The sequence below is a fragment of the Bos taurus genome, chromosome X (genome assembly GCF_002263795.3).
Source record: "Bos taurus isolate L1 Dominette 01449 registration number 42190680 breed Hereford chromosome X, ARS-UCD2.0, whole genome shotgun sequence".
NCBI classification, from domain to species: domain Eukaryota; kingdom Metazoa; phylum Chordata; class Mammalia; order Artiodactyla; family Bovidae; genus Bos; species Bos taurus.
The window spans coordinates 78361790-78385548 of NC_037357.1; the positions used below are offsets into that span (position 1 = coordinate 78361790).

At 45.6% G+C, this 23759-nt stretch overlaps 1 protein-coding gene across 8 annotated transcripts; it reads left to right on the forward strand.

Moving 5' to 3' along the window:
* Positions 1–2929: 2929 nt before the first annotated feature.
* CITED1 (Cbp/p300 interacting transactivator with Glu/Asp rich carboxy-terminal domain 1) lies at positions 2930–8302 on the forward strand. 8 transcript variants are annotated; one of them, XM_024987768.2, is made up of 4 exons: positions 3141–3222; positions 3569–3587; positions 6996–7120; positions 7699–8302. In XM_024987768.2, the coding sequence occupies exons 3-4, from the start codon at positions 7061–7063 to the stop codon at positions 8224–8226; spliced, it is 588 nt and encodes a 195-aa protein (XP_024843536.1). In that variant the 5' UTR covers positions 3141–3222; positions 3569–3587; positions 6996–7060; the 3' UTR covers positions 8227–8302.
* Positions 8303–23759: the final 15457 nt, after the last annotated feature.

The following is a 23759-nucleotide window of genomic DNA, read 5'->3' on the forward strand; positions in this document are numbered from 1 at the left end:
AGAAGAAATCTGCATTTTCCTCTTCCTCCCCTGCCTGTGTTTATAGACTTCTTTCATCCCTTCACAGCCTGGTTTTTAAATTTATCAGTCAGCAAGTATTATTGGACCTGAAGTATGTAAGCTGAGGCAGGACTAGGAGGCAAAAGGGAAAGAATCAGAAGGTACAGCATTTGTGGACAACTTACTACATAGCAGGCATCAACTTAAGCTTTTCCGTTGATCCTTGCAACAAGCCCTCATAGTTGCTACCATTATAATCCCCATTTAACCCATGAGAAAAACTGAGGCCTAAAGAATGAAGCTATGGGCCTTCATTACAGAGTTAGTGAATAGCAGAACAGGGATTTAAACCCAGGCGGACTGGCCCCTGAACCTGTACTCTTGACCACACTTTAGATGTCCCTTTACCTTGCCAAACAACAAGGTGCAAGGGTGAAGGTGAGGATTCTGCAGTTAGCTTAACCTGGATTCAAATGCCTGGCCTCCTGACTGTGTGAACTTGGGCAAATCTCTGGGACTCCTTCTCACCTTTGGTAAACCCGACCTCACAGGGCGTGGGAATTAAATGAGATAATGGATGCGAACAGGCCAGGTCCAATGCTGGCACACAGAAAGTTCTTGCTGGGTGATTATCCCTGTCCTCTCCTCCGCATGCGAGCTCGCAGTCTAGTTGCCAAGTTGAAGATAAGAGTTCAGCGGAGAGCTCTGAGCTCGGCTGGAGCCGACTGGGAAATCAGTGATCCAGGGCATATTTGCAGAGAAATGCAAACGTCTCCTTTGCTCTCTCCCGGCCTCTGCAACTAACCTCCCCTTCCATGTACCCTCCTAAAGGAAAGGGGTGGCTTTTGTGCTCCAAAGCTGAGTACTCGAAACCCTTTTCTATCCTGCTCCCCAGGAGGTAGACAGCGGAGATGACAGGAAGTCACCAGTGGGGAGACCCTTTCTGGCATGTGGGCATAGAGAAATGTGGCGGAGGGCGCTCCTTTTTCTGCCCTTCAATGGTCCGGATGGGGGAGGGGGCTGGCTGTTGAGCAACTGCTCCGGAGACACTCCAGAAGCCGAGATGAACATATGCCTCTTTCTAACAATTGACCTGGGAGCCATCCAATAGATGGAGGGCGGATCCAGAACCTCCCGGATCCGGAGCCTGCCGCGGAGACGCTGCCGCGGTTTCCAGACTCGCTCCCGAGCAGGAACTGAGGTGAAGGGTAGGTTGGAGGTCCAATTAGCAAAACACAATTCAAAAGCCCGGGGTCGCTTACGCCAGGCAAATACCAAGATAGCTTGAGGGTGTATTTCACAAGCAAACTTCATAGGGTTTTAGGGTCCCGACAGATGCCGCCTTTGATCAGAAAGAAACTGGGCGCGACCTAAGATCTTTGTGCAACGCGAGAAAGTGAGACGATGGTGTGTGGGATGCGGTTGTTACTGGGGTTTGAGTTGACTCAGGGTGAGGGGAAGGGAGACAGGCATGGTAGCTTTGGGGGTTGGGGAATGAGTTTACCTGGCGTCCAGAGCACTCGCCCCGCTTCCTCCAGGCGCCAAAGAAGGGCCTTGATCTGTCCCTCTGTTTGCTCCCCATCTTTACGTCAGTGAGCCGGTCAGTCCATCAACAAACAGAACTTTGTTCAAAGAGCAAATGCAGGGCACTTTGGGGTACTAAAGAAAAAAAGAAAAAGAAAAGGAAAGGAAAAGACCTTTAGGTCTTCAAATCCAATTAAGAAGACAGAACACATACATAGTGAAAACGACTTCATGACATTCCCTCCCCCCTTTTTTCTTAACATCAGGACTTTTAAAAAGGAGCATGTTTTATAAACACTGTAAATGGAGTAGTTGTTGCTGAAAGGGGCCAAAAAGGGGAAGGGGGGGAGTTCGGTTAGAAGGGTAATAATCCTGGTAACCTTCCTGTAAGAGGCGAGAGAAATACGAACTAAAATGAAGGAGAAGACTGGAACCTCTTAAACGAAAAGATTTGTAAGATAACATCCCAACCCAAGAAAGATGTGCTCCTAATAGAAAATGTTGTTCTTTTTACTTGGGAATGATTATATAATGATCATAAAGTAACCTGGCATACTGGGAAGGCAAGAGGAATCCCTGCGAGCCCCCAGGCAAGCTCTTCCTACTCTGTGTTCTGTTCTGGGCCTTTTGGCTGTGCCTTGTGAGCCGTACCTGGCCCCACGATCCTTGACCCATCGCCACGAAGCAACCTGCCAGCCTCCTTCAGCCCACAGGAGAGAATCCCTTGAAACTGATCCCAGCTCAGATCTTCGAGGAAAATAAATCACTGCTGCCAGCCAGCTTCAATGAAGCTCTGTCTGGAATCTGGCGACTTTAAGGGGAAAGGGACCCCTCAGCCTCAGCCCTTCAACCAGGGAGATGGTGCAGCCCAAAGCGGGCAGACAGGCTCCTAGAAAGCCCTGCGCAAAACCCAAATTGTGCCGCTTGGGCCCCGTCCCGTGTGTGTCCCCTTCCCCCGGGTCATTTCCTGAGCCCATAACTCTCCTTTCAAACCCCCTGAAGCCCGCTCTGACCACCCTCTATATATAGGTCAGAAAACAGATACTAACAGCTCTCCCTCGCCTCAGCGAAATTACTAAGTGGAATTTATTGGGCAAGTCCATGCAGGGCGGTGGGGAGAGATTGTGCCCCGGGCCCGGGCCCCCTCCTGCTTTAGAAACGCAGGCGTCGGCCGGGGGCTCGGGGCTCGGGGCGACCACGGCCTGGGCCCGCCAGCTGCACCCCGGGAGCCGTGATCGGTCCCCGGCGCCGGCAGACCCGCGGGGCCGCTCGGACTCCGTTCCCCAGCCGGCCCTTCGCTTTCACACGATCCGCTGTGACTGCACCAGCTCGAGCGCCTTTAAAGGGCCACACACGCCAGCCGCCGCTATAAAATGGTCCCAGCGGCATAGCTGCAGAAGGGGCACCGCTGAGCTGCCGAGAGGAGGCTCGCTCCGCCCGGCTGCCCGCCCACAGACAGCCGGCGAGGGGTAGTTTCTGGCGAGGGGGAAAAAAAGGGCTGAAGAAGGCGCAGCACCCGCTCTGGCCCTTGGGTGAGTATCCAGTTCAGATTTTGCCACCAACTCGCCCACGAGCCAGGACATGTGCTAATAATGCCCTGAGCCGGTTATAAAGACGTGGAAATTGGGGGGAGAGAGAAAAGGGGGGGAAAGGGTCTGTCCTTCCTGGGATTCCTAGCCGAGGCCAGCCTGCTGCCGTGTGCGTGTGCGTCAGGGCTCTCCGGGCAGCAATGGGGGCTTGAGAGCCGGTTCCCTCGCGCCGGGAAGGGAGCGCGGTGGCCGCCACCGCCCCGGAGTCAGGCGCCGAAGCTGCGGGCGGGCAGGCGGGCGGGCACGGGCGCTGGCTGGGGCTGCTTGGCGCGGCACGGTGCGGTGCGGCGGCGGCGCGGCGCGGCGTGGCGGTGCGGGCTTTTCCCAGGCTCCCCGGGGTCGGGTGGCACTGAGCGCGACCGGCTCGCGGCGGCGGTGGCGGCGTGCGTGCTAGGGGCTGGGGGCTCCGCCGCTGCGCCCGCGGCTCACCGGGCTCCGCGCTTCCCTCTCTCCAGGGCAGGCGGCTTCGCGGAGGTAAGCCGGGCCGCCCGGCAGGGCGCTGGGCTGGGCGGCGGGGCCGGGGACTCCAGCTGAGGGGGCGCGGGGAGAGAGCGGGGGCCCGGCTGGCTGTGGGGCTCTGGGGGACTTCTTTTCTGTTTGGAAGCTGCTCTGCTGGGAGCGGAGGGGCCGCCACCCGCCCGCCCTCCAGCCAGCGTGCCGGTTCGCTCGCCAGCGCGCGCGTCTGCCGGCCAGCCGGGCCGAGCGCCCGCTTCTCCCCGGGAGACAGCAGCACCTTTTCTCCCCGCGCCCGCGCTTTCTCCGGCTTGGCTTCCACCGACTTTGCTAATCGCCCGGACCGCATCTGGACGCTCCGGCTCTAGGGCTGCACAAAGCTCAGGTTTCCTTCAGGGGCTGAAGGCGAGAGGGGCTTTTCCGGCCGAGTTCAGCGGAATTGAGGGATGGAAGTTAGCGAATTCGGGCAACTTGCCTTTACTGCCCAGTCGACCTCTGCTCTCCCCCACACTCACGCCCCCACACACGCCCCCACACGCACACACCCCTCTGCCTATAAATGCCAGTGGCTGGGCTGGGCCGCTCACGGAGTCCCAGCCTCAGCGAGCTCAGGACTTGGAGGAAGACAGATCTGGCTGCGAATCCCGGCTCGCCACTTTCTAGCGCTGTGACCTTGGGCAAGTTACCGAACCTCTCTCACTATTCTCGTAGCTGAGTGATAGCACTGACCACAGGCGACTTGGCTCGGGGGTAGGCTCAGCCCGCGGCCCCGTCGGGTGCTCAGCCGGCGCTCATGTGTTGGTGAGGCGCGGGAGTGGCCGCAGCCCGCGCCGCCGGAGTGCATCTCCGCGCGCGGCAGCACTGCGGGGCCCCAAACTCGCCAGCGAGGCCGAGACCCCGCCTGTCCATCCCGTCTCCACTATCGGTTCCTGATAAGGCACTCGCGGGAACTGACGCTCGGGGCCCTGGTGGCCCGGGTGCTCGCTCCCCACAGTGCGGGGGATGCTCCCGGCCGCCCTCAGCTCCCGCGGCTCCACCTGGGATGTGGCGAGGAGGGCGGCCAAGCTGTCCGCAAGCAGCGGGCCTTTAGTTTTCAGGTGGTGAAATTGACTAGCCTGGTTAGATCGCATCCAAATCAAGTCGCAGTAGTTTGGATTTTTAAATTTCTCCTGAGTGAGAAAATAGCAGTCGAAATGGAGCCATCCAGTTGGTGCCATTTTAACTTTTGGTCCCCCAACAGGTCAAAGACGCGCCCCCCCCCGCTACCTGTCTCTAGCCCTCTCTCTTCTTCCTCTCCCTTTCCCATCCCCATCTAGGCGGGAGGGGGCTTCTGGCCCACGGGAAACTGTGACGAAGAGCGGGCGGCGGGACCGGGAACTGGTGGCCGGGGCCAGCGAGGCACCGGCGGGCGAGGAGGCACTTGTTGCTCTGGGTTGCCCAGCCGCCTCTCGCAGCCGTTTCGCAGCGGTCAGCTCGCGGCTTGGAGAGTGAGCTGGGACGTTTCCTCGCTGCCAAGTTTTGTCTTCGAATTGGCTGGGTGGCAGAGGGGAGACAGAAAGTCGGGGAAGCAAGGGTAAGGATTCCGATCGAAATGTGGTTGCCTCTTTAAACGGATTCAACAATACTTACTGAGCACCTACCGAGCGTAGACCCAGGTCGAGGGTCAGGGCTGGTGGAGGGGAAGGCGGCGATGGGAGGCAACAGATCTGAAAGGAAACAACGTCCTGCCTAAGGGAGTGCAACAGCCTGAAGGGGGAGACGTGGTAAAATGGTCTTCCCCAGGAACATACTTTTTTTCTCCTTCTCTCTCTCTGTTTTTCTTCTTTCTCCCCCCACCCCCACTTCTGTTTCCTTTTGTTTTTGCTGCCTGTGGGTTTTTTTTCCCCCCTTATATATGGTTCAGGTAACGGGTAGCATAAAGAAAGAAGAAAAGCTGGATACACACAAGAAAAGATGGACAGCCACCCCCCCCCCAGACATTTTTCTTAGGACATGAAAATTGCTTGATAGTGAAGGTGCAGGGCTCTTGAAGACGACATGAATTAGATTCCTTGTCTTGTGGTCACTGGCTTGAAATATTTTCGGGTTGCCTCACAGAAGAAACAGGACTCCAATCAAGCAGTGGTGATGGACCCAGCAACTGATTGTTTTCTCATGTTTCTCCCCCTTCTTCCTTTTTCTATTTTTCTTGCCTCCCTCCCCTACCAGTAAGTGATGCAAAGATGAGAGAGGTAGTAAGTGGCCACTTTCTAGAAGTGTCTGAGCAGTTTCTTAATGACCACCGAGGGGAGGGAAGTGTCACAGAGAACTCTAACCTTGCTGGAAAGATTATAGACTCTTTAAGATCCTGAAGATTCTTTGGGCCAAGAGACATGTATAAATGTAAAATTTTACATCTCTAATTCGTCATAAAGGCTAGAATATATGGGGCTTAAAAAAAAAAAAAAGCTTCTCAGAAAATAACAAGAGTTTTTAGAGATTTTTTAAAAATATTTTCTGGTTTGGGGAGATTCTTTTCCCCTCATCTCCTTATCTTATTCCTTTGGCATTTGAACTAGGGGATAATTTCTTCAGAAGCCATTTGAATCATTCTAGGTATGATATCTTGGCCAGTGGTCACATGAGGCATGTGGGCACAGGAGTGCTGGATCCTACTCCCAGAGCCACCACCACCTGATGGGAAATCCATGGAACCTCTGTGCCTCAGTTTCCCTCTGGGAAGAATTATATCCACCTGCCACTACAAATGAGTGTGGCTGGGCTCAGAGCAGGTGTCCTGGGAAAGCCAAGTGTCACCAGGGCTGTCTTGGAGGGGACTTGCAGTGTGGAGGAACTTGAGACATCCCTAGCTGCTCTCTGGCTGCTTCAGAACCCCCAGACTACCATAATCAGCCCCATTCTCTCACACAAAACCATGCCTAAGGCAGAACTTTGGACCTCATGACATTTGCTGTGGGGACCTCTTCTTTCTCTGCGTAGCAGCCACCAGCTTTTTAGTCGTCCTCACCCTGACTCCTTCCCACTTTCTCCCAGTTCCAATGGAGTCCACAGCTCTCTGGCCTGAGTGCCAGTGGCCAGTTGAGAGAGTGTGCTATGTACTCAGGGACATTATTGTCCTTGGAATCAGAAAGAGTGCCCCCTGCACTGGTGGCATGGACATCACTTGCATGAGGAAATAGTCAAGTGTGTCCTCTCTTGGCGATGTGGGTAGCTGGCTGTCCAGGCAGCACCTGGCCAAATCAAGCACCTTTCCCACCTCAGGCAAAAGTTCCAGCAGAGATCCTTTGCTCAGGTAGTCTCTGGTCTTGGCTCTAACCCATCACCATCCTTGCCTTGTAGCTGTGTGGAATGGCCCAGCATCCGGCTTTGCTATTACTTTCTTGGTCAATAAAGCCTTTGCCCTTATTACCACTTCTCCTTCACATACAGCACAACAGCTCCAGCTGGCAGCATCACCTCCCACCAATTTATCCAACTTCTGCCAAGACTCTGAAATGCCAACTATGTCGAGGCCTGCACTTGATGTCAAGGGTGGCACCTCACCTGTGAAGGAGGTAACTTTTGCCATTTTACAGATGGAGACACTGGAGTGGGAAAGATGACGTGGTCTGGGGCCACGTGGTAGGTCCTCCTGGCTGTGGTATCTGGTGTCCTTTAGTAGACTGGAGACAGCAGAGCTTTCTCAGGGGAGAATGAAAATGGCTTCTTCCTAAATATGGTCACTTGGAACCCACTAGGGGTATTGAAAGATGGCAGAGAGAGAAGCAGAATTGGAAAAGATCACTCCATTGTCTCAATGGATTAAAATGAGACTGAGCAGAGGGGGAAAATGAGACCCCTTTTGTAGAATGGTGAGCTGAAGGTAGAGTCGAGAGGAGATGAAAGCAGTGAACTCCTTTAAGATGGTGGGTGTCCAGAATGAAGACTTAGACCTGAACACAGTGCTTGGAGCCACAGTAGCAAAAGAATACTTGAGCCCAACTTGAACTAGGAAAGGAGCCTACCTTTCTAGGGGGCCTTCTTGCTACCTCCCCACCACTAGCCCCTGACGAAACACTTCTGAGGCCTGATGAATGGTGAGGAACAAAATGTAGAGCAGGGGTACCATGCTGTGCCTTTCTCTGTCTTCTAGAATGCCAACCCAGAGATGAACTCTCTGGCCTACTCTAACCTGGGGGTGAAAGATCGCAAAGCGGTGGCCATCCTGCACTACCCCGGGGTAGCCTCGAATGGAACCAAGGCCAGTGGGGCTCCCACTAGTTCCTCGGGATCTCCATCTCCAATAAGCTCTTCTACTGCCACCCCTCCCACTAAACCCCCACCCTTCAACCTGCACCCCGCCCCTCACCTGCTGGCCAGTATGCAGCTGCAGAAACTAAATAGCCAGTATCATGGGATGGCCGCTGCCACTCCGGGCCAACCCGGAGAGGCAGAGCCCCTGCCAAACTGGGGCTTTGGGGCTCAGGCCGGGGGGGCGGGATCACTCTCTCCTTCTGCCGGTGCCCAGAGCCCTGCCATCATCGATTCAGACCCGGTGGATGAAGAGGTGCTGATGTCGCTGGTGGTGGAACTGGGACTGGACCGGGCCAATGAGCTTCCGGAGCTGTGGCTGGGGCAGAATGAGTTTGACTTCACGGCAGACTTTCCATCTGGCAGCTGATGCCAATTGTTCCTAAAGATGGAGGAATAAAGCCACCAATTCTGTTGTAAATAAAAATAAAAGTTACTTGCAAAGAGACAGGCCTACTGGAGGTGTTCTTCATTGAGGTCTAAATGGGTGTGGCACGGTCCAATGTTCTTTTAACAATTATGAAACCCATGATGAGGTTGTTGGTGGATAGCTGGGAGGGAACTTGGTTGGATGGGAGGAAAGGGAAAGACTGGGAGGCTGAGGGTGTGGTGGGGAATGCTACTCACTGAATTCCTACTTCAGGAGCCCAAGTACCTAGTCTCAGTGCCCTAAGACCACAGGAACACCGTCCTATTCAAGGTTGATGACAGGGGCTGGTTGGGAGCATTCTTGGAAAAAAAGACTGATCCAGACCCTTCTACAGCCTCCTCACCTTGTACATCCAAGTCTAAAAGGTTGCCCTCGCCACATGGCACATGCTTCACCAACTCAAGAGCCACCCCACTCACTCTCTAGCCCCTATCCAGTTGGTGCATTAAGGCTACTCCTTTGCCTTTTTGCCCAAGGCAGTAGGTATGACCCAAGAAGGAGCCTATGACCTGGGAGCTCAGATTTCTCTTGAAAATTGCAAAAGCTACAGACCATTAAACTGAGATTCTAGATGACTTGAAGTCCCTCAGAAAGTTGCACAACCCCTACTTCCATGCCTGGGACACTCTGAGCAGGTCTAAATGTCCCCTAACTCTCGCCTCCCTGGCCCACACTGTATGGGGACAGCTTGTTTCTGTGGGCTGGCTTCTCCATCTTAGAGACATACATCAGGCCCGGGCTCAACAAGGTCAACCTTTGAGGATATATCTGTTGCTCTTAGATTAACTGCTGAGGAGGCAGTGGCTTTAGAAGAATTCCAAGTGACAAAACTGGAGCATTGAACTGGATCCCAGCCTTGAGCTGCGGGGGAGGGGAGGGCGGGCTATGGCGCTGGTGTGCAATCCAGCCCTGTCCTTATGTTGACACAGTCCAAGAGTCTAGAGACTCCTCTACCCACATTTCAGACTCCCAGAGACATTCTTCCATGGACATTGTGAAAACTAATCAGCTTTTTAGGACTAGCATGGGGCCCGTCCCCTAGCAAATGCTTTCGAGGGAGCCCACCAAGAGAAGCAAGGCATTGGATTCAGCACTCCCTGAGCATCTGCTCTGGGTCAGGCACTCTGCTAGGCACCAGGAGCATAAGTTAAAGTTAGTACCTTTGAAGGGGTCCCCCATCTAGATGGAGAAAGGCATCAACAAATTACATAAAACAGTATTTCCTATAACACAGGGGAGCATCCTATTCGATCCCAGAACAGGAAACAGCTCCATCTGCCTGGGAAGTCTGGGGAAGGCTTCCTAGTATTGAACTAGTTCATTTGTTTGTTTTTATATCTCACAAGTAATAAATACATGATCCAATCTCTTTGTGAAAAGTAGAAACTCTACAGATAAGGCCAAAATACCCTTTGACCAGCTCTCTCCCTCAATCCTGATTGCCTCTTGCCCTCCACAGAGGTAGCAACTGCTTATCTGTTTGTGGTGTATCCTCCATGGCCTTGCTGTATGTCTTTACACAGAGACTTTACCCACAGAAACAATTGGGTTTAAAAACAAGAGCAGAGTCAACCAAGGAAAAAATGAGTGAGGAGAAAAGCTGTTATGTAAGTGCATGTTTATGAAAGGGGCTGCACATGCTACAAAACAGGAGTTCAGCAAGCAGGGTCACAGGGCCAGAGCAGGTTTGTGAGCAGGCAGGGCTCAAAGGGCCTTCTAGGCCAAGCTGAGAGCGTGACTTTCCCCTTGGTATCACCATCCCTGTGGTTTGTGGAGTCTCTCTGGAAATTTGTAAGAAAGCAAAGACTTAACCAACTTTGATTTTTAGGATGATCCCACTGAAGGTGGATGGCTGGATTCATTTAAGGCTGTGAACAGGGAAACATGGGGTCCTAGGAGTCGGGGGGTGGGGCAGGATGAGGGTGTGGGGTGGTAATTATTTATTGCTGGAGAAGGGCCATGATGGAATATATGTGTGTGTGTGTGTGTGTGTGTGTGTGTGTGTGTGCACTAAGTCGCTTCAGTCACAGCCAACTCTTTGCAACCCTATGGACCATATCCCGCCAGGCTCCTCTGTCCATGGGGGCGGGGAAGCGGACATCAAAGAGTACCTTCGGGGGAGGGCAGGGAAGCCTCTGCCCCTGCCCTGCCATTTTATGTTTAGGCCTCTCACAACAAGACCAGGCACATTCATCTCTCTCTCCAGGAGATTCCAGAGCCAACACCAAGTCTCACCCTGGGCCATGCCCTGGGGCTTAGAAAACGAGGCTCCCAGATGCACACAGGTAAAGCAATATTGCCTACCCACAAGGAGCTTGTAGCCTGGGAGCAGATGGGGATGTGTAAGCAAGAGTGGCTCCTAGAGTTCAGGAGCTGAGCTGCTCCCTGGGGACAAATGAGGGGGCTTCTGTTCCTATTCTCAATGAACTCACAGTCCAGTGGCAAAGGCGGGCATGGCCTCAAAGGGTGAACTATATTTCCATAAGGCATCAATTCTGGTGGGAGAGTAAGGAGAGGGCATGACCTCCAGGCACAAGGAACAATTAGTTCAGTTCAGTCGCTCAGTCATGTCCGACTCTTTGCAACCCCATGGACTGCAGCACGCCAGGTTTCCCTATCCATCACCAACTCCCGGAGCTTACTCAAACTCATGTCCATTGAGTTGGTGATGCCATCCCACCATCTCATCCTCTGTCGTCCCCTTCTCCTCCTACCTTCAATCTTTCCCAGCAGCAAGGTCTTTTCCAATGAGTCAGTTCTTCACATCAGGTGACCAAAATATTGGAGCTTCAGCATCAGTCCTTCCAATGAATATTCAGGACTGATTTCCTTGAGGATGGACTGGTTGGATCTCCTTGCTGTCCAAGGGACTCTCAAGACTCTTCTCCAACACCACAGTTCAAAAGCATAAATTCTTCAGTGCTCAGCTTTCTTTATAGTCCAACTTTCACATCCATACATGACTACTGGAAAAATCATAGCTTTGAGTAGATGAACCTTTGTTGGCAAAGTAATGTCTCTGCCTTCTAATATGTTGTCTAGGTTGGCCATAACTTTTCTTCCAAGGAGCAAGCATCTTTTAATTTCATGGCTGCAGTCACCATCTGCAGTGATTTTGGAGCCCCCAAAAATAAAGTCTGTCACTGTTTCCATTGTTTCCCCATCTATTTGCCATGAACTGATGGGACCAGATGCCATGATCATTGTTTTCTGAATGCTGAGTTTTAAGCCAACTTTTTCACTCTCCTCTTTCACTTTCATCACGAGGCTCTTTAGTTCTTTGCTTTCTGCCATAAGTGTGGTGTCATCTGCATATCTGAAGTTATTGATATTTCTCCCGGCAATCTTGATTTCAGCTTGTGCTTCATCCAGTCCAGCATTCCTAATGATGGACTCTGCATATAAGTTAAATAAACTGAGTGACAATATACAGCTTTGAAGTACTCCTTTCCTGATTTGGAACCTGTCTGTTTGTTCCATGTCCAGCTCTAACTGTTGCTTCTTAACATGCGTACAGATTTCTCAAGGGACAATTAGAGCTCAAATCAAAAGATAAAATCAGAACATGGTGTAAACCAGAAAGAAATGTTATGAAGCCCATGGCTTTTTCAGTAAAATTCAGCAGCTTGACTTCCTTGAAGGGCAGAGGACTGAGAGAAGGTAAGTTGGAATCAGACCTTGTAGTCGTTTCTACTTTATTCCACAGATGAGGGAAGTATCATTCCACAAACATGGACTGAGCACCTACTGTGTACCAGGAACACACAAAACAGTGGGGAATAGGCACTGAGCTCATTGCCCTTGCTTGAAGTTTAGCAAGGAGATCAACAACAGTGAAATAATTTTGCAGATCATTAAAACCATGAATTATGAGAAGTGACACAAGAAAGGGTACAGGTGCTATGAAAGAGTATAATGAAGGACTTAATTTCTTTTTTAAAATTTTTATTGAAATATAATTGACTTATAATCTGTTAATTTCAGTTGTACAGCAAAGTAATTCAGTTATATATATATGCTATGCTATGCTAAGTTGCTTCAGTTGTGTCCAACTCTGTGCGACCCCATAGACGGCAGCACACCAGGCTCCCCGGTCCCTAGGATTCTCCAGGCAAGAACACTGGAGTGGGTTGCCATTTCCTTCTCCAATGCATGAAAGTGAAAAGTGAAAGTGAAGTCACTCAGTCATGTCCAACTCTTAGCGACCCCATGGACTGCAGCCTACCAGGCTCCTCCGTCCATGGGATTTTCCAGGCAAGAGTACTGGAGTGGGGTGCCATTATATACATATATATATATATATATATATATATATATATATTTCAGATTCTTTCCCCCTATAAAGTTATTACAAGATACTGAGAAGAATTCCTGTGCCGTATTGTAGGTTTTTGTTGGTTATCCATTTTATACACAGTAGTGTGTATATGTTAATCCCAAACTCCTAATTTATCCCTGCCCCTCTTTCCCGTTTGTTTTCAACAGTCTGTGGGTCTGTTTCTGTTTTGTAAATAAGTTCATTTGCATCATTTTTTTTTTCAGATTTCACATTTAAGTGATATCATACGATATTTGTCTTTATCTGTCTGACTTACTTCACTTAGTATAATAATTTCTAGGTCCATCCATGTTGCTACAAATGGGGAACTTAATTTCAACTGCAGTATCCAAGAGGGCTTCTGAAGGTCTTGGATGAAGGAGTGTTGTGGTCAAAGTGTGCATGAGGAAAATGAAGGGTACATGACAGATTGAAATTATGATGATGCTAGAAAGCTGTTACAATGATCCAAACAAAAAAGTAACAGACAGGAAATTAATCTATGATGAAAAGTAGCATTTCAATGGGGAGTTGTTGTTCAATGAGTATAGAGCTTCACTTTTGTAAAATAAAAAACTTTCTAGAAATCTGTTGCACAACATTGTAATAACACTACTGATCTGCACACTTAAAGATGGTTAAGATGGAAATTCCCTGGTGGTCCAGACTTGGCATTTTCGCTGCTATGGACCCAGATTCAATCCTGGGAACTAAGGGAAGTCAGATCCCACAAGCTGCATGGTGCAGCCAAAAAAAAAGCAGGGAGGGGGGTTAAGAAATGGTCAATCTTTCTGTGTTTCTTACCACAATTTAAGTTAGTATTTCCAACTAGAGAGAAAATGAGGAAACATTCAATAAATTCTTTGGGACAACTGGATACACTATCTCATACTTAACACCACAATGAATTCCAGATAGACAAAGATTTAAAGCAAAAAAATGAAACTATAAAAATACTAAAAGAAAATATGAAGGGATTTAAAACGAAAATTTGATATGAAGAGACTTTTCCAAGAATGGCACAAAACCCTACATTGTAAAAAAAAAAAGTGTACGGCAAAAAGATAAAAAGAAACATTAAAAGGTAAATTAAAAGATAAACAATAAACCTGAGAAAATATCTGCAACTCATAATGAAAATGAAAACTCTTACAAATCAAAGCACCAAAGACCACCAGTTCAGTTCAGTCGCTCAGTCGTGTCTGACTCTTTGCGACCCCATGAATCGCAGCACGCCAGGCCTCCCTGTCCATCACCAACTCCCGGAGTTCACTCAGACTCACGTCCATCGAGTCAGTGATGCCATCCAGCCATCTCATCCTCTGTTGTCCCCTTCTCCTGCCCCCAATCTCTCCCAGCATCAGAGTCTTTTCCAATGAGTCAACTCTTCACATGAGGTGGCCAAAGTACTGGAGTTTCAGCTTTAGCATCTTTCCTTCCAAAAAAATCCCAGGGCTGATCTCCTTCAGAATGGACTGGTTGGATCTCCTTGCAGTCCAAGGGACTCTCAAGAGTCTTCTCCAACACCACAGTTCAAAAGCATCAATTCTTCGGTGCTCAGCCTTCTTCACAGTCCAACTCTCACATCCATACATGACCACAGTAAAAACCATAGCCTTGACTAGACGGACCTTTGTTGGCAAAGTAATGTCTCTGCTTTTCAATATGCTATCTAGGTTGGACATAACTTTTCTTCCAAAGAGTAAGCGCCTTTTAATTTCATGGCTGCAGTCACCATCTGCAGTGATTTTGGAGCCCAGAAAAATAAAGTCTGACATGGTTTCCACTGTTTCCCCATCTATTTCCCATGAAGTGATGGGACCAGATGCCATGATCTTCGTTTTCTTAATGTTGAGCTTTAAGCCAACTTTTTCACTCTCCACTTTCACTTTCATCAAGAGGCTTTTGAGTTCCTCTTCACTTTCTGCCATAAGTGTGGCGTCATCTGCATATCTGAGGTTACTGATATTTCTCCTGGCAATCTTGATTCCAGCTTGTGCTTCTTCCAGCCCAGCGTTTCTCATGATGTACTCTGCATAGAAGTTAAATAAGCAGGGTGACAATATACAGCCTTGACATACTCCTTTTCCTATTTGGAACCAGTCTGTTGTTCCATGTCCAATTCTAACTGTTGCTTCCTGAACTGCATACAAATTTCTCAAGAGGCAGGTCAGGTGGTCTGGTATTCCCATCTCTTTCAGAATTTCCCACAGTTTATTGTGATCCACACAGTCAAAGGCTTTGGCATAGTCCATAAAGCAGAAATAGATATTTTTCTGGAACTCTCTTGCTTTTTCCATAATCCAGCAGATGTTGGCAATTTGATCTCTGGTTCCTCTGTCTTTTCTAAAACCAGCTTGAACATCAGAAAGTTCATGGTTCACATATTGCTGAAGCCTGGCTTGGAGAATTTTGAGCATTACTTTACTAGCGTGTGAGATGAGTGCAATTGTGTGGTAGTTTGAGCATTCTTTGGCATTGCCTTTCTTCTGGATTGGAATGAAAACGGACCTTTTCCAGTCCTGTGGCCACTGCTGAGTTTTCCAAATTTGCTGGCACATTGAGTGCAGCACTTTCACAGCATCATCTTTCAGGATTTGAAATAGCTCAACTGGAATTCCATCATCTCCACTAGCTTTGTTCATAGTGATGCTTTCTCAGGCCCAATTGATTTCACATTCCAGGATGTCTGGCTCTAGGTGAGTGATCACACCATCATGATTATCTTGGTCATGAAGATCTTTTTTGTACAGTTCTTCTGTGTAATCTTGCCGCCTCTTCTTGATATCTTCTGCTTCTGTTAGGTCCATACCATTTCTGTCCTTTATTGAGCCCACCTTTGCATGAAATGTTCCCTTGGTATCTCTAATTTTCTTGAAGAGATCTCTAGTCTTTCCCATTCTATTGTTTTCCTCTATTTCTTTGCATTGATCACTGAGGAAGGCTTTCTTATCTCTTCTTGCTATTCTTTGGAACTCTGCATTCAGATGCTTATATCTTTCCTTTTCTCCTTTGCTTTCGCTTCTCTTCTTTTCACAGCTATTTGTAAGGCCTCCCCAGACAGCCACCAATTCAACATAAAAATGAGCAAATAATATCAACATGAAATACAGAAAAAAATTAAAATGACTTTAAAACTTATCAAAAGATGTTCAAATCCACTCATACTAAAAGAAATGTATTTTAAAACTACACTAGGGGACTTCTGGTTCCAGAGCAAAATGATGCAGTCTTACCTTTCTGTGTTCCTCTTCCTCAAAAAAACTACAGACCCTAGAAACTATTCAACAGTCAATGATGAAAGGACTCTTAAAGCATGAAAGCAGGCTAGGAACTTCAGGACTTGAGGAATGACATAGTGAGTTTCTTGTTTTCTTTTTAATCTTTCATAGACCCCTAACTAGGTGTCTGGAGAAGGAAATGGCGACCCACTCCAGTGTTCTTGCCTGGAGAATCCCAGGGATGGGGGAGCCTGGTGGGCTGTCATCTCTGGGGTCGCACAGAGTCGGACACGACTGAAGTGACTTAGCAGCAGCAGCAGCAACTAGGTGCCAAAGAGGCAGACAACCCCAAGCCAACATCTACACATACACACACACACACACAAAATGGGAAATGAGAAGCCCAACAAAGACCTAGTGGGGGGACCTAAACTCTGCTCCACAACCAGAGCTCCAGCGGATGGTCTGACCTGCTTGCAGCAGCAAAGTTCTGGGCTGTCTCAGTCCCCACTCCAGAACTGAAAAGCCAACAGGAAGCCTGCTTTGCTTTTGGTAGCAGCATCCCTAAAGCTTCCTACCCTCCACTTCCTACCCTCCACAGTGGCAAAAGGAGACCCAGATACAGTGACTTCAGCAACTTCCTCTTCCCCCAGAAGATCACCCAGCAAAAATGAGTTGCTGCAGACAGCACCCGCAAGGATGGAAAACGAGCCCCATGGACAACAGAAGAATGAAGCAGACACAAACAGCATTGCAAGGGTGTGTAAAACTAGACTGTCACTGGAACTACTACCCACAGAAGTAGACCAGAACATACACACTAAACCTAAATAGGGCAACTTCCTACTAAAATAGAAGATTGAAATGGGATCAGGGGTCTCCTAACATAACCAAAATTTCCAGGATACAATAGAAAATCACTCATTTCCTGGCAAGAGCCAGGAAAACCACAATTTTAATGAGAAAAGACAGTCAAGTGACACCAATACCAAGATGAATGAGATGTTGGAATTACCTGACAAGGTTTTAAAGAAGGTGTCATAGAAAGGCTTCAATGAGTAATTACAAATTTATTTGAAATAAATAAAAATTGAAAGTTTCAACAAAGAAATACAAGTTATTAAAAAAGAATTAAGTGGAAATTATAGAATGAAAGAAAAATAACTGAAGGAAAAAGACTCACTGGATAGACTCAATAATGGATTGGAAGGAAATAGAGGATAGAATTAGTGACCTTGAAGACAGATCAAGAGAACTTAGTCAATCTGAACTCACTTAAACACCAGTAAGCAATGATAAGTCATATGTGTTTATGACACTATTTAGAGCAAGTACTAAGAAAACCATGAAAAGCAATATATATATTCAGAATCATTATAAGTAAATTCAGATGGAACTGTAAAATATGTTCAAGTAACTCAGGGATGCAAGGAAAAACAAAAGATATTATAAGTCAGCTAAACTTCAAATTAACAAATAAAGTACTTGAACAAACAAAAGAATGAGAAACAGAAAGAATCAAACATCTGACTTAAGCCTTGACATATCAATAAGCATTTAAATGTAAGTAGACTGATGGCACTCCACTCCAGTACTCTTGCCTGGGAAATCCCATGGACGGAGGAGCCTGGTAGGCTGCAGTCCATGAGGTCGCTAAGAGTTGGACATGACTGAGCGACTTCACTTTGATTTTTCACTTTCATGCATTGGAGAAGGAAATGGCAACCCACTCCAGTGTTCTTGCCTGGAGAATCCCAGGGATGGGGGAGCCTGGTGGGCTGCCGTCTATGGGGTCGTACAGAGTTGGACACGACTGAAGTGACTTAGCAGCAGCAGCAGCAGCAGACTAACTATACCAATTAAAAGAAACAGATAAGTAGAGTGGATTAAAAAAAACACACACACACAACCCCACAACCCAACTATACACTGTCTACAAGAAACAAAGCAACAGAAGTAGGTTGAAAGTAAAAGGATGAAAAAAAGATACATGATGCAAATATTATTATCAATTATTTTTGGCCACCCATCTTGTGAGATCTTAGTTGCCCAACCAGAGATTGAACGTCCTCAGCAGTGAGAGCATGGAGTCCTAACCACTGAACCACCAGGGAATTCCCAATATAATTTTTTAAAAGCAGAAGGGGCTATACTAATATCATATAAAGTAGACTTCAGGGCAAAGAAAATTACTAGGGACAAAGAGAGACTCTACATAATTTAAAAGGATTAATCCACCAAGAAGACATAACAATCCTACACGTGTATGCACTGACAACAAAGCTTCAAAATACATAAAGCAAAAACTAAGAGCTCTACAAGGCCAGAGACAGATCTGAAACAAGAGTTGTAGAATTTAACACACTCTCAGCAACTGACAGAACTAGACAAGTTCAGCAAAGATATAGAACCTGACTACACTACTGATCAAGAGGATCTAATTGACATTTATAGAACTCTTCACCCAACAACAGAGGAATACATATTATTTTCAAATGCTCATGGAGTATTGACCAAGAGAGACCATACCCTGGTCATAAAACAAAACTTATTAAATGTGAAAGAAATGAAATAATACAGAGTATGTTCTCTGGCTATAATAAAATCAATCTAGAAAATATGACAAAGATAACAGGAAAATCACCGAATACATAGAAACTAAACAACATACTTCTAAATAATCTATGGATCAAAAAGTAAGTCTTGAAGGAAAACTTTAAAAAAAACATACTGAGCTGAATGAAAATGAGAATATGATATATCAAAATTTGTGGAGCATAGCTAAAGTTAAGAGAGAAACTTATAACAGTAAATGCCTCCATTAGAAAAAGAGGGAATTATGTAAAGTTTAAAAATAAAATAAAATTAGAAAAAAAAATAAATAAAAAAAAAAAAGAAAAGAAAAAGAGGGAAGGTTTCAAACCAATGCTCTAAATTCCTACCTCAAGAACCAAGAAAAGTTAGAACAAAATAAGCCCAAACTAAGCAGAAAAAAAGGAAATAATAAAGATAAGAACAGAAATCAGTGAAAACAAAAACAATAGAGAAAATCAATGAAATAAAAAGCTAGTTCTTCAGGGAAAAAAAATCAATAAAACTGACAAATTTCTAGTAAGACTGACATCAATGAAAAGAGAGAAAACATAAATTATTAATCTCAGGAATGAAACAGGGGCTATCACTACTGATTCTGAAGCTGTTCAAGGGATAGTAAGGGAATACTATGAACAACTTCATGCTCATGAATTCAATGTAGAAGAAAAGGACTAATTCCTCAAAACCTAAAGCTACCAAAACTCAGCCAAGATAAAATAGATAATCTTAATAGTCCTATAACCACTAATGAATTGCATGTGATTAATTAAAGAGCTCCTGGAAAAGAAATCTCTAGGCCCAGATTTTTTCCACTGGACAAATTTATTAAATATTCAAAGAAACATTAACACCAATTTTATACAATGTCTTCCAGAAAATAAGAGGAAATACCTCTTAAATATTACCTTGATCCCCAAAACCAGACAAGGACAACACACACAAGAAGAAAACTGCAGACCAATATCTCTCCTGAACTTAAATTCAAAAATTCTAAACAAAAATTTATCAAATTCAATTTAATAATATATAAATATAATATGTCATGACCAAGTGAAAATTATTCTAGATAGGTAAGGTTGATTCATCATTCAAAACTCAATCAATGTAATTTACCATATCAGCAAACTAAAGAAGAAAAAATTTTGACCATATCAGTTAATGCAAAACAGTATCTGAAAAATCCAACACCAAGTCATTATTTAAAAGCAGAAACTAAACTTTCAGAACACTGTGAATAGAGGGGAATTTTCTCTACCTCATAAAGAGCATTAAAAAAAAACAACCCTACACCTAGCCTTACACTTAATGGATAAAAACTAAATGCTTTCTCTCTAAGATAGGGAACAAGATAAGAATACACACTCATTGTTTTTATTCAACATAGCACTGGAAGTAAGTCAAATGCAGTTAAGCAAGAAAAAATAAATAAAAAGCATACAGATAGAAAGAAGAAAAGAAAGAAAAAAGGAAAGAAGGAAGAAAAAAAATCTTTCCCTATTTGCAAATGACGATTGGCTATGTAGAAAATCCCAAGCAATTTACAGAAAAACTCCTAGAACTAATAAGTGAGCTCAACAAGTTCAAAAGATATACTATCAACACACAAAAGGCAAATACATTTTTATATACTAACAATAAACACATGCCAGCTGAAATTTAGGACTTGATAGTACCATTTACAATCACTAAATATACATCTACTTATGTATGAAACCTAGTCAGGATCTGTATGCTGAAAAGTTGTTACTGTTGTTCAGTCACTCAGTCATATCCAGCTCTTTACAACCTCATGGACTGCAGCACGCCAGGCTTCCCTGTCCTTCACCATCTCCTGGAACTTGCTGAAACTCATATCCTTTGAGTCCATGATGCCATCTAACCATCTCATCCTCTGTCGTCCCCTTCTCCTGCCTTCAATCTTTCCCAGCATCAGGGTCTTTTCTAATAAATCAGCTCTTCACATCAGGTGGCCAAAGTATTGGAGCTTCAGTTTCAGCATCAGTCCTTCCAATGAATATTCAGAGTTGATTTCCTTTCGGATTCACTACTTTGAACTCCTTGCAGTCCAAGGGACTCCAACACAGCAGTTCAAAAGCATCAATTCTTCGGTGCTCAGCTTTCTTTATAGTCCAACTCTCACATCCATACATGATTGCTGGAAAAACAATAGCTTTGACTAGATGGACCTTTGTTGGCAAAGCAATGTCTCTGCTGTTTAACATGTTGCTTAGGTTTCTCATAGCTTTTCTTCCAAGGAGCAAGTGTCTTTTAATTTCATGGCTGCAGTCACCATCTGCAGGGATTTTAGAGCCCAAGAAAATGAAGTCCGCCACTGTTTCCATTGTTTCCCCATCTATTTGCCATGAAGTGATGGGACTGGATTTTTTTTGAATGTTGAGTTTTAACCCAGCTTTTTCACTCTCCTCTTTCACCTTCATCAAGAGGCTCTTTAGTTCCTCTTTACTTTCTACCATAAGGGTGTTGTCAGCTGCATATCTGAGGCTATTGATATTTCTCCTGGCAATCTAGAGATTTCTTCAAGAAAATTAGAGACACCAAAAAAACATTTCATGCAAAGATGGGCACAATAAACACAGAAATGATATGGGCTGGACCTAACAGAAGCAGAAGTAATTAAGAAGACATGGCAAGAATACACAGATGAACTATACAGAAAAGATCTTCATGACCCAAATAACCATGATGGTGTGATCACTCACCTAGAGCCAGACATCCTGGAGTGCAAAGTCAAGTGGGACTTGTAAGCATCACTATGAACAAAGCTAGTGGAGGTGATGGAATTCCAGCTGAGCTATTTCAAATCCTAAAAGATGATGCTGTTAAAGTGCTGCACTCAATATGCCAGCAAATTTGGAAAACTCAGCAGTGGCCACAGGACTGGAAAAGGTCAGTTTTCATTCCAATCCCAAAGAAAGGCAATGTCAAAGAATGTTCAAACTACTGCAAAATTGCACTCATCTCACACACTAGCAAAGTAATGCTCAAAAATCTCCAAGCTAGGCTTCAACAGTATGTGAACCATGAACTTCCAAATGTTCAAGCTGGATTTAGAAAAGACAGAGGAACCAGAGATCAAATTGCCAACATCTGTTGGATCATAGAAAAAGCAAGAGAATTTCAGGAAAACATTTACTTTTGCTTCATTGACTACACGAAAGCCTTCGACTGTGTGGATCACAAAAAACTGTGGAAAATTCTTCAAGAGATGGGAATACCAGACCACCTGACCTGCCTTCTGAGAAATCTGTATGCAGGTCAAGAAGCAACTGGACATGGAACAATGGACTGGTTCCTAATTGGGAAAGGAGTACTTCAAGGCTGTATATTGTCACTCTGTTTATTCAACTTATATGCAGAGTACATCATGCGAAATGCTGGCCTGGAGGAAGCACAAGCTGGAATCAAGATTGCTGGGAGAAATATCAATAACCTCAGACATGCAGATGACACCACCCTTATGGCAGAAAGTGAAGAAGAACTAAAGAGCCTCTTGATGAAGGTGAAGAGGAGAGTGAAAAAAGCTGGTTTAAAACTCAACATTCAAAAAACGAAGATCATGGCATTCGGTCACATCACTTCATGGCAAATAGATGGAGAAACAAAGGAAACCATGACAGACTTTATTTTCTTGGGCTCTAAAATCACTGCAGATGGTGACTGCAGCCATGAAATTAAAAGATGTTTGCTCCTTGGAAGAAAAGCTATGACCAACCTAGACAGCATATTAAAAAGCAGAGACATCACTTTGCTGACAAAGGTCCGACTAGTCAAAGCTATGGTTTTTCCAGTGGTCATATATGGATGTGAGAGTTGGACCATAAAGAAAGTTGAGTGCTGAAGAACTGATGCTTTTGAACTGTGGTATTGGAGAAGAGTCTTGAGAGTCCCTTGGACTGCAAGGAGATCAAACTAGTCAATCCTAAAGGAAATCAGTCCTGAATATTCACTGGAAGGACTGATGCTAAAGCTGAAGCTCCAATACTTTGGCCACCTGATGCAAAGAACTGACTCATTACAAAAAACCCTGATGCTGGAAAAAACGAAAGGCAGGAGAAGGGGACAACAGAGCATGAGATGGTTGGATAGCATCAGTGATTCGACGGACATGAGTTTGACCAAGCTCTGGGAAGTTGGTGATGGACAGGGAAGGCTGGCATTGGTGCAGTCCATGGGGTCACAAAGGGTCAGACACGACTGAGTGACTGAACTGTACTGAATCTTGTGCTTCTGCTTGTGCTTCATCCAGCCCAGCATTTCACATGATGTACTCTGCATGTAAGTCAAATAATCAGCATAACAATATACAACCTTGACATACTCCTTCCCCAGTTTGGAACCAGTCCGTTGTTCCATGTCCAATTCTGACTGTTACTTCTTGACCTGCATACAGGTTTTTCAGGAGGCAGGTAAGGTGGTCTGCTATTCCTATCTCTTTAAGAATTTTCCAGTTTGTTGTGATCCACATAGTCAAAGGCTTTAGTGTAGTCAATGAAGCAGAAGTAGATGTTTTTTTTCCGAAATTCTTTTGCTTTTCTATGATCCAATGGATGTTGGCAATTTGATCTCTGGTTCCTCTGCCTTTTCTAAATTCAGCTTGAATATCTTGCAGTTCTCGGTTCATGTATTGTAGAAGCCAAGGTTGCAGGATTTTGAGCATGACCTTGCTAGTACATGACGTGAGTGTAATTATGCGGTATTTTGAACATTCTTTGGCACTGTCCTTCTTTGGGATTGGAATGAAAACTGACCTTTTCCAGTCCTGTGGCTACTGCTGAGTTTTCCAAATTTGCTGGCATAGTGAGTGCAGCACTTTAATAGCGTCATCTTTTAGGATTTGAAATAGTTCAGCTGGAATTCCATCCCCTCCACTAGCTTTGTTCATAGTGATGCTTCCTAAGGCCCACTTGACTTCACACTCCAAAATGTCTGGCTCTAGGTAACATGCTGAAATTACAATATATTAATGAAAGAAATCAAAGAAGACCTAAATTGATTTACAAATTTCATGCAATTTGTATAAAAATATCAGCAAGGTTTGTTTTTTTTTTTACATAATAATACTTATTTCAAAATATGCAGAGAAGGGCAAAGGAACCAGAGTGGCTAAAACAATTCTGTTAAAGAAGAATAAAGTAGGGAATTCCCTGGCAGTCCAATGGTTGGGATTCCACACTTTCACTAGCAAGGGCCTGGGTTACATCCTTGGTCAGGGAGCTAGGATTTGGGAGGTGCTTCTAAATAATAACAATAATAATAAAAAATAATAAAGTGAAAAGAATCACCTCAATCAATGTAAGGCTTACTATATCACTACAGTA

Bases quoted from the DNA above. Each gene is read 5' to 3' on its own strand.
- CITED1 (XM_005227991.5), top strand. From the start codon at position 7,061: ATGCCAACTATGTCGAGGCCTGCACTTGATGTCAAGGGTGGCACCTCA. The intron at 7,121-7,698 runs GTAACTTTTGCC...TCTGTCTTCTAG, and splicing joins GCACCTCACCTGTGAAGGAG to AATGCCAACCCAGAGATGAA.